This window comes from Scatophagus argus, chromosome 9, assembly GCF_020382885.2.
Source record: "Scatophagus argus isolate fScaArg1 chromosome 9, fScaArg1.pri, whole genome shotgun sequence".
NCBI classification, from domain to species: domain Eukaryota; kingdom Metazoa; phylum Chordata; class Actinopteri; family Scatophagidae; genus Scatophagus; species Scatophagus argus.
Genome location: NC_058501.1, coordinates 13000976 through 13017043, shown reverse-complemented (window position 1 = coordinate 13017043; position 16068 = coordinate 13000976). Strand labels below are relative to the sequence as shown.

At 43.5% G+C, this 16068-nt stretch overlaps 1 protein-coding gene across 1 annotated transcript; it reads right to left on the bottom strand.

The window, feature by feature from the left end:
- Positions 1-922: 922 nt before the first annotated feature.
- Positions 923-16013, bottom strand: LOC124064773 (IgGFc-binding protein). The gene is made up of 21 exons (XM_046399529.1): positions 15460-16013; positions 13167-14408; positions 12683-13032; positions 11941-12520; positions 10884-11482; positions 10204-10771; positions 9713-9978; positions 9234-9575; positions 8497-9070; positions 8180-8379; positions 7689-7830; positions 7236-7564; positions 6571-7150; positions 5866-6464; positions 4935-5502; positions 4223-4821; positions 3545-4112; positions 3238-3437; positions 2708-3088; positions 2295-2581; positions 923-1418 (listed from the first exon to the last, which is right to left on the bottom strand). Exons 1-21 carry the CDS (start codon positions 15503-15505, stop codon positions 1409-1411), a joined length of 9030 nt encoding a protein of 3009 aa, XP_046255485.1. The 5' UTR covers positions 15506-16013; the 3' UTR covers positions 923-1408.
- Between the last annotated feature and the right edge of the window lie 55 nt (positions 16014-16068).

Below are 16068 nucleotides of genomic sequence, written 5' to 3'. Positions count from 1 at the left end.
TTTTTTCTTTTCAATAAAGTAACTATCTACCGCTATCTAAACTGCTGTACGAAAAAGTGGTTTAGGGTGAGATGGGGTAAGTCACACCGGAGGGTAAAAGGAGCCGCCCCTTCTCCGTATCTAGGCAACCAGGAGAAAAAAAATAAAGTAATCATGTGACCATAAGTTAAGGAAGTAGTTCATATTACTCAATACAATTAGGACTCAAGCTCATGGAGTGAGTTGCTTGCAAACAAGAGCAAAAAGATTTTTGCCATGCTAAGTGACTTCATCATGTCACTAAAATTATCAGTCTATAATCTAAATTAAAAGATAGTTTTGGACATTACTGCATGGTTAAGGCAGTGTAAACTACAAGACAAACTCACAAACATAAACATTTTTGTCAAAATGGAGGTTGTGGGGTAAAACATGCTGGTGAAGTTGGTTGAAGCTGAGTCAGTGATTCAACTTACCCCCCAAAAGTTGAAGTATTATTTAAATATTATGTCTTAATATTCTACATATAAGATCAGGACAGCAAAAGAGACCAAAAGGATTACAGATAGGTCATCTTCTTTGATGTTCTAAAAGAGAAGCAAGGCAAGTGTCACAGCGGAGGTCCATTGAGTTTATGGAAAGGGACCTAGTTAACATTATTATTATTTGAAGCAAATTCTTCTTCTTCTAGAAATAATTTTATATTTTTTTATTCTGGTTGTTTTTATATTTATATAGTGTTGTTTTATTAGTTATAGTATTTACGCATTCTGTAGGTTATACCGGCACCAGGGAAACAAATTTTGTTGCACCTCATGTTTCTACATGTGTGAAATGACAATAAAGCTCCTTGAATCCTTGAAATAAACTTCCGGTGCAGTAAAGTCATCAAATTTAAAAAGTGGCTCATGTTGTCCCAATCTCCCCAACCAGCTTTGCTGAAGTACAATTAACTACCACACTGTGATTAAAGTATATTTATTGGTCAGAGCAGAAAAGGAGCACACAAAAAGCACACACTCTTTTAAAACTAGCCAAATGTAATAGGACAGGTACAGTAAAAGAATAGATGCTATAATTTCCAACTCCTCTAGATGGAGATGTTGGTCAAGAATGAAGCAGATTTTTTTCTACTGCTCCAAGCTAAACAATAGAGGAGCAGACTGCCAGTAAACAACCAAAACCCTTTCATGAATCAAGAGGAAGTACTGAAGTGTGATGAGTAAGACTGGCTGTAAACAAGCACTTTTAGCCCAACAACTTTACATTCTTCTTCATCCTGTTTAATGGGGGTAAAAAGCAGGGATGTAAGCCATTTTGTGCAGCTGTTTCATTCATGAGGAAACGTCAGTTTGTAGTTTTGAGAGGAATGAACTTCAGTTTTTTTCCTGTACACCAGATGCTTCCTATCGCCGCAAAACCAGCATTTCTACAGGCCACTAAAATGAAAAAGGAAAATTGCAGTCAAAGGGCACTGGAGCAAAATAAAGTCATGTTCACTCAAGCACAACAGAGATAACACGCCACACATCTAAAAAATGTATTTTTAAAGACATATGCAAAACACTCAGGAATGGTCTGTTTTTGTGTGTGTGTGTTTTTAGGGTCCGATGGTGTGAAAATCAGTGCCTACAAGAAGACAACTAGTTTAAATGAAGAGAGGTGGGGGGGATACACAAACTCAGTTCTCTAAGGTATTGACTTAAGGCTGAACACAGAAGTAAAGATGAGGGCTCAAATTAATATTGCACCCAGATGAGTCTTAAGTGTCCTTGGATGACAAGCAGTGATTGGATTGCAAGCTTGGTAGCTTTTGATGGCCATGCCTGTCAGCCTCACCTGCTTTTTAATCAGTAATTACCATGGGGGATTCTCTGGCATTTCTTAATTAAATTGGACCAAATGCAATTAAAAACCACACTCTCATTCCTTTAAAAGGGCTCTGTGGAGCCCTTGTTTAGTTCTTGCTGTTAAGAGAGTAAGCGGTTGAATGGTCATAACACCGTCCCATCTCTCGCTGATATGTTCTTGATTATTTCAGTGGTCAAATTAAGTTTGCAGTTTGCATAATAGCAGGCAAGGTAGAGTTCTAGATTTAAACTTCCACCGTAACCAGAATGGAAGGTTAAAAGCGTAGATGAGGAGGCACAGTTGTTATGTTATTAAAACAATTAAAGTTAACATCAGGACCAAGGTGATTAGAGCATGTGGTGAAGACGAGGTCTGTTATCATTACAGCACTAAATGTAGCAATGTATCCTTGCCCATTACATTTACACAGAGAAGATGTTACGCTCTGCATTTCAAGTACTCACCACCTAGAAAAGTCCCCAGCGCTCCAGGAGTCAACAATCGCAGACACATCAGTGGTGATTTTCCCATCTGCAGTCTTCATATCATCTTTGGAGTTGTTGTTGTAGTTGCCACAGGCCCCACACATTTTACCGGACAGGCTACTGTCAATAATGATGGTGACCTCCTGTGAAATTGAGTATGTGACCCGCACAGCAGATGCCCTCTCGATGATGACAGTCCTCTCTGAGATTTGGACAGATAAATCACTTGTCACTTTGCTGGGAAGAGACACTTTCCTGCCATTTACCTGGATGACAAGAAGAAGGGGGGGAAAATATCAACTGAGATTGAGAAAAATCTCTATATCAAAACAATTAATTTCATGATTAAATAACCATATAACTATTCTTTCTATTTTCCCAGCTCCTCTCACCCAGGTCACGTGCTGGCTGTTCACTGCGACGGTGGTTTCCTTGAAGAACACGTACACAGTGGCGACAGCAGGAGACGCACCTTTACTGCAGACCCTGACGTCCACAACCACACGGAACCACAGCTTAGCTGTCTCATCACACAGAGAGGCCACTTCAAATGCCCCTTTAGTGCCTATTGCTCCAGACAGGCCATCAAAGGAGGTGAGGTGACCAACGTGGCTGACACTGCAGTAGCCCTGTTTGACGTGGCAACCTCTGACCCCGTCTCTTACACTACAAACCTCTTCACTGGCACAGGACAGGTTTTCGCACTTCACCAGCCCAGAGGTCTGGCAGACACACTTGGATTTACAGTCTTTGTCCACCACTGCTTGACCCACCTAGAAAAATGCATTGTGTATGACATCAAGAAAATTTCTATTTCAGGTCAGTGAATAGAACAGGAAATAAGTCAACTGTTATTTTGTGACTGCCTTTCAATTGTACCACAGTTACTACGTATGACAACAAGGAAAAATCTCAGTTTTACCGTCAGATATCTGCCAGCATGCACACACCCACAGTTGTCCAAGGGAACACACTGGATGCCATCAAAAACAAAGCCATCATCACACTGGCATCCTTCAAAACAGCTTTCAGAACAAGTAATTGGGTAAATAAAGCTAGCACAGGTCCCACTGCAGGTGTCGGCACACAACTCATAATGACTGCGTGCAGGGCAGAAAGCAGCTACAAGAGAAGAAGACATCTGTAAGACTTTATAAGTGCAGCTGCAAAACAAAACATCAAAAAACATGAAAAGTCCTTCAGCTAAAATAGTGGTGTGTGTATCTTACGGCAGAAGGAGCTGCTCCTCCATGGCTGTATTTGTACTCCTGCACTCTGGCAGGCCAGAGCATAGGCCTGAACACTGTTACACAGAGTGTCTTTGCTGCCACCCACAGCACAAACGTCAAACACGCAATCAGACACATATACTGCTGGGTCAATTTTACTGTGGCAGGCTTTGAAAGGTCCATTAGGTGCACTCATGATGCCACAGGAATCCGGTTTTCCATACAAGTTGGCCTTGGCCTGCTCACATACAGGACACTGTCCTCCACAGCCCCCACACACATGGCCCGGCAGGTCCATCACCCACGCCTTCCCAAAGTCATCGACGTTGTTGGTTTGTCTGCCACTGGGAAGTCTGAAGTCATCACCACCTTTCTGGTTGTAGTTGCCGCACAGACCACGCATTTTACCCTGGTACGTAGAAGGCACAATCACCTCAACATAATAGACAGTGTCGTACAGGACTGTCAGTCCAAAGTCTGTCCGGACAATTATGTTGCGACCTTCCTGGGTGACTCTCAGACGGCCATTGTCCAGGGAGAGAGGAAGGTTTAGAAGTTCATCATCCACCTGGACAGAGTAGGAACAAGAACAAATGCATTTTGAGGAAATAAATAAACATTGTGAGGCGATACATACAAATGGAACCACACAAGTGTTTTGAAAGTTGTTGAACTCACAGTGACTTTCCATGGCATTCCCTGCTGGATGTAAATGACATAACCATAGACTGCCACTGCAACGGACTTGGTAACGGCCACTTTGCCATTTCCGTACTTCTCATTCCCCTGAGTCACAGTGAATGGCATCAGATAGCCTTTGTCACCATCACAAACCTTGGCCAATACATAGACACAGGTACCCTGGAAATCAAACCTCCGTCCATCAAAGGAAATATAGTGAGGGTCACCAGAAGCCACACACTTGCCGTAGCCCTGAGGGTGACAACCTTTCATTCCATTTACAATCTTACAGGTCTCCCCTGGACGACACTTGGCCTTTTGGCAAGACACCGCGCCATTTTCCCCACAAATGCATTGCTCCACACACTCATTTTCAGGGTAGAAGGCGTCTCCTTTCCTATAGTATTGACCATCGTAGGAGCAGCCACAGTCTCTCACAGGTACGCAGGTACCCCCACTCAGCAGGTAGCCCTCATCACACTCACAGGCCTCTGTACAGGGCCTGTGGCATGTGGCAACAGAGGTTAAGCTGGCACAGGTGGCTGGGCAACCAGTGGCACACAAGGTATAATGGCTGTTAGCTGGACACACCATTGCTATATGATTCGATGAGAAGAGGCAGAGAGGAACAAGTTAAAGATGAGATATTTTGAAAGAAGCACGAAAAACAAAAATTAATCAAAAAGCCAAAGTACAATCTCAAACTTACGACAAAAGTTATCTCTTCGCCAGGAGTGTATGGTGATTCCAAGGCTCTGACAGGCAGAGACATATATTCCCACAGCATCACAGACTGTGCCACGGTGGCCATGATAATTACAGGCATCATACACACAGTCCTCCAGGTAAGGTGCAGGGTCCACATGCTTGTGACAATCTCTGAAAGGCCCTGCCTTGTCAGCAATAATGCCACAGTACTTCTGGCCTTGGTACTCTTTCATCTGGGAGTCTGAACAGGCCTGGCACCATGCCCCCTGGCAGACTGATGAACAGCCTGGTACGAGGGCTACTTGCCAGCTCTCCCCCAGCTTAGCTGCATTATTGGTGGTCTGGCCGTTTGGCATGGTCAGGTCATCCTGGGCTTTTCCATTGTAGTTACCACACAGACCGCAGACTGCGCCCTGGTAGTTGCTAGGCAGAGTAACGCTCACTGTGCTTCGCCAGTCAAAGGTCACAGTGATACCAGCAACTGTCTCCACTACAGCTGTCCATCCACTGAGAAACACCACCAGCTCATTATTGAAATCCAGCGGTAATGATGCAAGCTGCCCGTTGAGCTGAAGAGCAGAAAATTGAGGGGGGGGGTTTGAGGAGATTATAGATTTAATAATTCTGCCGTCCTTGCTAATCCATTCTAATGTGCAGTTAAATCTTAGTTTAATTAAGTCTGCATGGATCAAAATTTTAATATGCAATTAAATATATATGCAGAAGAGCATGGGGATATCAGAATTAGCACAATGACAGAAGGCATTATCATCCACTCATTTAGCGCATCTGTCTTGTTTTTATTTTTAATACTATAACTACATGATGTGTCCCATTTCTTTTCTCTCCAAAAATACACATGAAAACAAGTCAGATTACTTATTTAATCTTTTATCAAATCACATTATCCAAACCTCCATGTCCATACTTACCAGAACCTTGTAGGGGTATTCTCGGCTGATGGTGAGGATGATGCCATATATGGAAAAACTGACAGTCCTCGTGTAGGACACGGCCTTGCTTCCTCGGTGGTCATTCTGCACAGTCACCTTGAAAGGCACAAGTCCGGACTGCTCAGAGCACAGCCCCACCAGCTGATATACACATGAACCCTGGAAGTCATACTTGCGGCCATCAAAAGTCCGGTAGTGTGGGTCACCCGAGGCTGAGCATGTGGCGTGGCTGATGGGTCTGCAGCCCCGTTCTCCATCCACTATGGTGCACCTCTCGTTGGCAGAGCAAGAAGCCTCGCGACAAGTCACCATGCCCAGGGTTGAATCACACTCACAGAGACGACCGCAAGCCTCATCAGCCCAAAAGCGCTGGCCTGGCTTGTAGTAGCGGCCCTGATAGGAGCAACCACATGATTTAGCAGGCACACAGACACCAGCACTGAGGGCGTAACCCTTATCACACACACAGGTCTCCACACAGGCACTGTTGCAGGTCTGCTTTTCCTCTGGAAATGGACAGGATGGCTGGCATGGACTGGCACAGTCTTCATAGTGGCTGTGACGCTGACAATTCATTGCTGGATAGAAATTAAATTTAAAAGGCATTAACCAAAAAGAAAAACATCATAATTTCATATACATTTTTGACTAAAATGAACAGATGAGCTTCTTGTAAATACTCACGGCAGCCAAACTTTTTCCTCCAGCCCTTGATTATTATTCCTTCCTCATTGCATTGCTTACTGTAGGAGGCCAAAGCCTGGCACAGCATCTTTTTGTCTCCCTTATTCATACACATATCATACACACAGCTGTCCACGAAGGCCTGGGGGTCCAATTTTCCATGACATTTCTGGAACACACTATTGGTCTTGGCTCCAAGAGCCCCACAGAAATCCTCAGTCTTATAGAGCTTAAGCTGGCTATTGTCACAGGTAGGGCAGTTTTTCTCACATGTGTCCCAGCAAGGATGGTCCTTGTCCTGGTCAGGCGTTTGCCAGCTCTTACCCCATTCTACCACTGAAGAGACGGCTTTACCGGCTGGATTCTGGAGTTCATCATGGTTGTTACCGTTGAAGTTGCCACACAGACCACAGACACTGCCATAGTAGCTGCTGGGCAACTTGATGACCAAATGCCAGTTCCAATCATAGGAGACAAACAGGCCAAAGTTTGTCTCCACCACTGCAGTGTGACCATGCTGAAAAACAGACACCTCACCCTCGCCCAGTCTCAGTGGAAGATTCAGCAGCTCCCCGTCCACCTGAAGGGAACGAAACAGATCAGTGTATATAATGTACACATTGAACCACAGGTCAGAAACATCAGAAAAGAAACTAAACCCTTACCGTGACTCGACCGACTTGGTTCTTGAGGATGGTGATGGTGTACCCGTACACAGACACATCTACCTCTCTGACGTAAGAAACTGCTGTGTTTCCACGGTTATCATTCCTCTCAGTGATGGAGAATGGCACCAGACCATCCAGATTCCCGCAGGTCTTGGAGATGACATACTTGCAGGTGCCCTGGAAGTCATAATTGTAACCATCAAATGTGTGGTAGTGGGGGTCACCCCAGGCCCAGCAGATGCCTGTGTACTCGGGGACGCACACAGCTTCACCCTTCTCAACTCGACATTTCTCCTTGACCCGACACTTGGCATCTTTGCAGGGATCTATACAAGATAAGGAGAGGAGGGAAATCAATTGAAAAACTTTATGTAAATTCAATTTTTGAAAGAATATTGAGTAAGTAATTTAAGAATACCAATTCATGCAAATATAGTATTTGTGTCTTGCCTGTGTTGTAACATGCCCTAATTCCTTTCTTGATCATGCATTTGGTGCTTTCAGGGCAGGAATGCTTTTCACAGACAAGGCCTGTCGCTGGATTACAAGTGCATTTTGTGTCACAGTCATTCTCATACACCACTTCTCCAGGCTGGGAACATAGAGCAGGTTCATTACACAGGGAGAAAATAGTACAGAGGACAGGGCAGACTAAACAGAGGTTCGTGTTATTTCATTCTTATTCCAACTTATCAAACAACCACCACAAATTTAGATAATCTGCTAACTAAGTCTCAAGAGAAATTCATAGTGCACATATTTAAAATCAGACTGGCTAATGTTAATCACCGTGGGAGAGGCAAAGGCAACTTTATTACCATGTGAGCACAAATGTTGCTATGGATATTTGCTTAAGCTGCTATGGCACTAACAAGATATCATTTGTACACTGAAGAGCATGGAATGACTTTTTTTGCACAGACAGAGGTGTTAAATTGTACCTTGTAAGTTTTTCCATTGTCATAGCAGCCACACTCTGTCTCTTGAACACATGCATGTCCATTGAATAAGAAGCCATCATCACATTCACATCCTTCTGTACAGCTGTTGGAGCACTGGACAATCTCTGTGAGGCCCTGGCAGGATGCAGAGCATGGATCTGCACACACCTCATAGTGACTGTTAGCTGGGCATTTCATGGCTGAAATAAATGATCATAAGATGGGGAAACATGTATTAGAGAGGAGCCTGGTAATGTAGTTAATACATGCAAATTAATACAGCATGAAGGACAAGAATGATTCTCTTTGTTACTTACGACAGAATGAAGCTGTTCTCCAGTTCTTGACATCCACTCCTGCCATGTGACAGTTGAAGGCATAGGCTGCTATGCTATTGCACAGCACTCTTCCATTGCCATTGGAAGCACACAGATCAAACACACAGTCATCAAAGTATGACTGTGGGTTCAGTTTACTATGGCAGACTGCAAAAGGACCATTGGGTGCTGTAACAATGCCACAGTAAGTGGACTTTGAAAACACAGCGTTGTGAGCTGGGTCACAGCTAGGACAGCTATTCCCTACACAGCCATCTCCACACACCACATTTGGGATGGTGACCTTCCATGACTTTCCAAAGACGTTCACATTTTTGGTGAGCTGATGGTTTGGCATTTGGAAGTCATCTTTTTGGTTGCTGTTGAAGTTGCCACACAGGCCACAGACCTTATCACGGTAATTACCGGGCACTGTGACTGTCACATGATAGACCAGGTCATAAGTGACAAGCAGACCAAAATCTGTTGCAACAGCATAACGCATGCCCTCCTGATAGACCTGCACTGCTCCATCATTTAGATTCACAGGAAGATAGTTAAACACTCCATTAACCTAAAAGAAAGGCACAAGAAAAGAACTACCAATGATAAAAATATACACTAGGCAAGCTAGTTTTACATGTTTCATTTCTATCACCATATGATACATGGATCCATTGTGTTCCAGTCATGGCTCAAATGAAGAGGTGGTGCGGTGAAGAAGTGTCATTGCTCACCAGGACTCCAAACATGTTGTTCTTCATGATGAGAGTGAAGCCATAGACCTCCACAGCAACCAGCTTGGTGACAGACACCACTTTATTCTTCAACATCTGGTCCCACTGCACATTCTCCACCTGAACAGAGAAGGCCTCCAGGTGGGTGCCTTCCAGCCCACAACTCTTGGAAAGTATGTAGGTGCAGGTGCCCTGGAAATCAAATGTTAGCCCATCAAAGGAGCGATAATGGGGGTCACCAGATGCATGGCACACTCCCTTACCAACAGGGTGACACTTTTGGACACCATCCTCTATTTTACACTTCTCATTTGGACCACATGTGAACTTCTTGCACTTAACCTGAGAAAAACAGTTGAGAAACAAGAGCATTATGAAAATCAGTAAAAATTAATAAATATAAATTTCCATACTGCAAGTTCATACTAATCAGTATCAAATTATTATTAATTTAAATTGTCTACTTTAATATTCAATACCTCTCCATCTTCTGTGCACTTGCATTCCTCCTGACACTGTCCATTGGCATAAAACACCTGGCCGAGGCGGTAGTAGCGGTCTCTGTAGAGGCAACCGCACTGTGAGAAGGGAACACAGAAATCTCCACTGAGGATGTACCCCTCATCACAGGTACAGCCCTCCTCACAATGAGCTTGGCAATGCTGAGGAGGGGCCAGACTCTTGCAGGAAGCAGGACAGGCAGTTGCACAAATTTCATAGTGGCTGTGGATTGGACATTTCACCGCTGCACACATAGGACAAAGACAACAATGTGAATGAATTTAGAGTGCAGTGATTATTAAAACAAAAAACACAAAATCCCAGAGAAGGAAGAAATTATACAGAGAAAGAGGTGCTAAACTCTTAGAATAGTATAAAAACTAAAGTTAATTTTTTCAAAATTATTATTATACTACACTGTAAAGATGACTTTGCCTTTTATCCAAATCATTTTATAAAGATTTCTCACCACAGAACTGACTGGTTCTCCAGCTGTACACCTTGGCCCCCACAGCATGGCAGGCAGACGTGTATGATGTGATAGCCTGACACAGTACATCCCTCCTGCCCTTATACAGGCATACATCATAAACACAGTCTTCAAAGAAGATAGTTGGGTCCACCACACCGTGGCAGTCACGGAACGGCCCTTTGGGGTCGCTCAACATGCCACAGAAATCTCCTTTTTCATATTGAACCTTCTGGGTAATGTCACAAGAAGGACACACTCCTTTACAGCCCTCGACACAGCCTGGGATCTCGGCCACTCGCCAGCTGGAACCAAACTCTGCTGGAGAGACAGGTTTGCCACCACTCTCTGGAGTAAGGTCATCCTGAGGTTTGCCATTGTAGTTGCCACAGAGCCCACAAACGGCTCCCATGTAGTTGCTTGGCAGTGTTACAAATACAGCATTTTCCCAGTTGAAGCTGACTTTGAGGCCAAAAGCTGTGGTGACCACAGCATACCAGCCGCTCTTAAACACAGATATCTGCTCTCCATCCAGGGTAACAGGCAGGTTGACCAGCTCATTGTTCACCTAAAGAGGAACAGAAGACAACTGCATTTATATACATAGACATACATGAATATTAAATTGACTCACAGGACAGATTAACCTGTTCATATATTAAACATTATGTAGTTCTTACCATAATCATGCCCTTGTGTGTCTTTGTAATGACAATGCTGAGCGAGTGCACCTTGATCTCCACTAACTTGGTGTAGGAAACCACTTTGCTACCCCGATGATCATTCTGCACCAGCACTTCGAAGGGCACCAACTCTGGGTTCTTGGAGCAGAGTGCAACCAGCTGGTACACACATGTGCCCTGGAAGTCAAACTTCTTCTTGTCAAAGGTCACATAATGGGGGTCACCTGTAGCCTGGCAGGTGCTGTGGGAGACTGCTTGACAGTTTCTGATGCCATCAACCACCTGACACTGCTGCCCTACCCCACAACCCTTATCCTGGCACTCCACACGTCTGCTTCCAGGCACGCATTTACACAATCGCTGACAGTTCTGGTCTGCCCAGAACGACTCCCCAGCAGGAATGTATCGACCCTCATAGGTACAACCACACTGAGCAGCAGGTACACACTCACTTCCACTCAAAACAAAGCCTGCATTACAGGTGCAGGTCTGCACACAGCGGCGTTTGCACTTGGAGGGAGCGCTGGGGTCAGAACAAGTGGCAGGACAGGCATTACCACAGAGCTCATAGTGGCTGTTGGCTGGACATTCAGTAGCTTTAGGGAGAAGAAAGAAAATAGCGTCACAAATTTAGATTTCATTATAAATTATGTTTACAAACTGTGCTTTAGTATGTCTGTATCATCCAGCCAGTTATGTATATACTGTACATAACCACCCACTTCATGTATATAAAATAATCCAGTACTTCTTTCACTAAGATTTATTCCTTTGCATCATTTATATTTATTTACACAATGTCAAACAATTGACTTGTATATGGACATTTTATATTGTTGCTTTTTATATGTAGTCACAAAGAATATACACACCTTATTTATTTTAACAATAGTTTTCTGTTTATTTTATACTGATCTTTGTTCAGCTATCTTTGTTTTTATCTGGATATCTTCTTGTAAACATGTACATTGAGAGCAATATAAAATCAGAGTCAAATTCCTTGAATGTGTACATGGTAAATAAGAGTGATTCTAATTTAGTTAACATTACTTACGGCATCGTGCAATTGTCCTCCATTCTTGAACCTGAATCCCAGCAAGCTGGCAGGCTTCAGCATAAGCCTCCAACGCCCTGCAGAGAAAACGTCGAAGGCCTCCTCCCATGCACACATCATATTTACAGTTCTCTAGGTATGCTTGTGGGTCAATGACAGCATGACAATTGCTGAATGGCCCATTTGTTATAAGTGTGATGAGCCCACAAAACATGTCACCTTCCCACCTCTTCATCAGGCTGTGTTCACAACGCTCACAGCCACCCACACAGTCATCTCTGCACAGAGGATCTTTAACCAGCCCTGGCACCTTCCAGCTGCCTCCAAAGGCCACAGCTCCACCTGCCTGGGTGCCAGACGGTGTGGCGAAATCATCACTGGGGTTGTTATTGAAGTTGCCACAGAGACCACAAGTCTTACCAGCGTAACTGTCAGACAGAGTGACCACAAGGTAGTGTTCCCAGTCATAACTGACACTCAGACCAAAATCAGTCTCAATGACCACAGAGCGACCGCTCTGGAACATGACCAGTTTGTTGTTGTTCAAGAATACTGGCAAACTCCACAGACTGTTGTCAATCTGAACAAAGAAAAAGAGAATAGTTATCATTTACTGATTTAAATGTATTCATTTTATTTGTGTCAAAGCAAGCATAGTTTTTAATAATCCTAATGTTATTTGGATATTATATGGATATTTGAAAGAATAAGTGTCTTTTACAAACAGACACAGAAGCCTTACCCTCACACGACCTGTCTCAGACCGAACGACTGTGATAGTAATGTCATACACCTTCACAGTGACCAAGGCAACATATGACACCCTGAGGCTTCCTCTGTTCTCATTTTGGGCAAGGACCTCAAAGGCTGGGAGATGATCATCTTTTTCACATTTTTTAGCAATGACGTATGTGCAGGTACCCATAAAGTTATAGTGTCGCCCATCAAAAGTACGGTAGTGGGGATCTCCCATTGCCCAGCAGGTACCAGGCTTGGTACCAGGCTTTGGGATGCAGGTGGGATACTCACCCCGCATCTCACACACCTCATTGGCACTGCAGGTCACACTGCTGCAGGACAAAGATCCACTCCCTGGAAAACCATAAAGGATATACAATTAATGCCCACATCATTGCAGTTAATTTATGTGCAATGCAAAATATTCCGTCTCTCTAGTCAATATACTCTATATGAACCTTCAGAACCTACACCATGTGTACCCTTACCTGTATGTATACATTGCCCTGGTGAACCATAACCATTCTTCTGGCTTACTCCTATACTGTAGAGAGCAAAGCGGGAACCAGAACTGGACAGTGTGTGTCTATCGTTGTCAGGGGTTTGGCTGTAAGACATCTGCACCCAAGAGAAATCCGTCCCTGGAACCTTTTGCCACTGGACATTACGGGGGAGGGCTGTACCATCAAAACGCAGCTCTGCTATCGCAGTGTCCTTTGCCACAATCAGGGCTTGGTTTTCAAAGCCGCTCAGAGCCTCTAGTGAGTAAGAGGAACAGAAGCGGTCTGTGGGCAAGATGGTCATCAAGAATGGGTCGTTGAAATGGCGCCAGTCGAATTTGACACCGTTGAAGAGCATGAGGACTTGGATGCCATGATCTGCTCGAATGGACAGTGTTTGAGGACTGTGGTAGCGGACCTCCACCACCTTCCCCCTGGTCAAACTCAGAACATCCTCATGGTTGCCATCACTGACAATGACTCGGGTGGCCTGGGAGGCCTGCAGGTAGACACTATCATATTTCTTCTGGAAGCTCAGTGGTGGCACGATGAAGCTGGATCCCCACCGGCTTACTGGCAGTAGCTGTTCATAAACATGATTACATCTCGAGAAGTGCCAGGTGCAAGTGTGACCTGTGATGACACCAACAGGGTGCTTGGAGGCAACTCTGGTGCCGGAAAGTTCATACGTGCTCTGGAGCTGGAGAGTCTCATATTGCTGGAGATCTATTACCATTTGGCTGCCAGGCCCATAGACATGACCCTGGAACCAGATTGGACCTTGTGGGAAAATCTCCACTTTGTTGCTCTCTTTTCCATTTGTCACAGAGAACTCTTTATATGAGCCGTAGGGGGATCCAACAGGTGTAAAGATGAAATATTCTGTACCCCATTCAGTGATGGGATACACCACAGAGGTGTCTGCTGTGTACTGCTTGTAGCTGAAGGAGGATACGGTCACATCTGCTGAGGAGTCAATGAGCACTGTTTTGGGAGACTTCTTGCTGCCGCATATCTCAACAGTAGTGGGAAGAGTGATAGTGACCCTTTCTCCAGCATTTAGAGTTTTCTTTTGCTTGAAGTTTAAGGAAGGAACCTGCACCGTCACTTCAGCAATGGCCTGAACAGCAGTGATATATAGCTTAAAGCTAGGTGTGTCGTAGTTTTGAACATAATTCTGCATGAATGACAGGGCAAACTCCCTCCCTGCCCAACCAGCGCTAGATGGACCTGACAGATGGGTAAAAATCAAGGAAACAGACAGAAAAACACATGTCAAGAGAAGACTTTTTTCAGTTACCTAAAATGAAGCAGTCAGGTACAACACTGTACTCTGCAAAAAAATATTGTGGATGAAGAAAACATGTCAAAAAAAAAAAGATTGGAAAATGAATTGACCATTTCTGCCAAGGCAATCAAAGTATTCACAGACTGGTAATACAGAATTTGGCCTTAAGACTTCCTGGATCACGTGCAGTACAAAGAAACAATTTGACACCAAAGAAAAAGTGAGTGAAAAATACTTCAATTTCAAAGGTAAAAAGCAGGGATGAACGTTAGTCTATAATGGATGGATTGCTTTTTCCCCTGATAAGCATTGTGAGAGATTTAGACTGAGGAATAGTCACTTGACTGCTTCGCAGCGGCACTCAATAAGTCACTTGTGCAGACAATATAATTGCATAATGGAAATATTATCAATATCTGTGCCTTTGCTGTGAAAAGAACATTTTCTGGGTTCACTCTGGGTCTGGGGGAATTTAGATTACATTCCTGTTTCACCCATTCAGTATAATAGTTACAACTCAATAGCAGCTGAAGGTAAATGCTGTTCCCAACAAAAGCAAATTTCAATTTAGATGACTATCTTTTATGTGCTGCACTCTTTTTCTTCACCTGTTTAACATTCTGTTTCATTCACACAAGCTGGTATGGCTGCACAACAATACTCTCAACTGATGGGGTTGGCATCTTGGATAAATTGCTTCAAACTGAGCACTCGGCTGCATGTCCTGCTGAGGAATTCTGAGCCGAGGTTTGATGAATACTGTTATGATTAATTGAGCTGAGTCACATTTAATGAGCTACATAGCTCGTCAATATTAAGCTGTTAACAGTGGGCAGTAGTTTGGATAGATATTAAAAGAAAGGAAAGAGAACAAAAGCATATATATCACACTGAGATGACAAAGAGTGACATTCAGTTGGGTCCACAGCCGAAAGAGAAACAAATAAAAAAAAGAAAAGAAAAAGAAAGAAATTTAGAGTAAAATCTACTTACAGCTAAAAATGGCCCACACAGCACAAAGCAGCAACAGAGTCCCCATGGCTGAAAGGCAGAAATCTTTCTTTAGTTACACAAGTATTGAAATTCAACATTATTTGAATAATAATTCATTAATTTGACAGCTAACATAAATAATCTCAGAATGAACAGTGCTTACCTGCTAAGAGGCTTAAGTATAATGATTTTTTATTTTACAGTTTCATCCTTTTATACACTCTGGTGGACAAAAACACAACCAATCAAAACTCAACTGGTGTGACTTTAGAAAAACAATACCATTCCTCTAAAACAAATTAAGGCAGAACTTGGCAAAGATTTATAGGTCCTGCTGTATGTTGACATAGGTGTGAGGTCCAATACCAACAAATGTATGTGATGAATCATTCATCTTTGCTTCAGTAACACCACACCCAGTGACATCCATATCCCGGAATCTGACGAGAATCCCTGCAATAATCTCTAAATGACTTGTATCAGAGAAGAAGATAAATATTTGTAGGTTTTAAGTGACACTAAATTCTGAACTGGAGGGAAAATAACCATCGTCTCACACAAGTTTCTTAGGAAACTCTTTAAGATAAAAAATAATTATAGAAAAAAATT

What these genes read in the sequence shown, in the direction of transcription:
- LOC124064773 (XM_046399529.1), bottom strand. Translation starts at nt 15,505, where the DNA reads ATGGGGACTCTGTTGCTGCTTTGTGCTGTGTGGGCCATTTTTAGCT. An exon ending in TGTGTGGGCCATTTTTAGCT is followed by an intron (nt 14,409 to 15,459) that starts GTAAGTAGATTT and finishes CCCATCTGTCAG; the next exon opens with GTCCATCTAGCGCTGGTTGG. An exon ending in GAGGAAAAAGTTTGGCTGCC is followed by an intron (nt 6,465 to 6,570) that starts GTGAGTATTTAC and finishes ATTTCTATCCAG; the next exon opens with CAATGAATTGTCAGCGTCAC.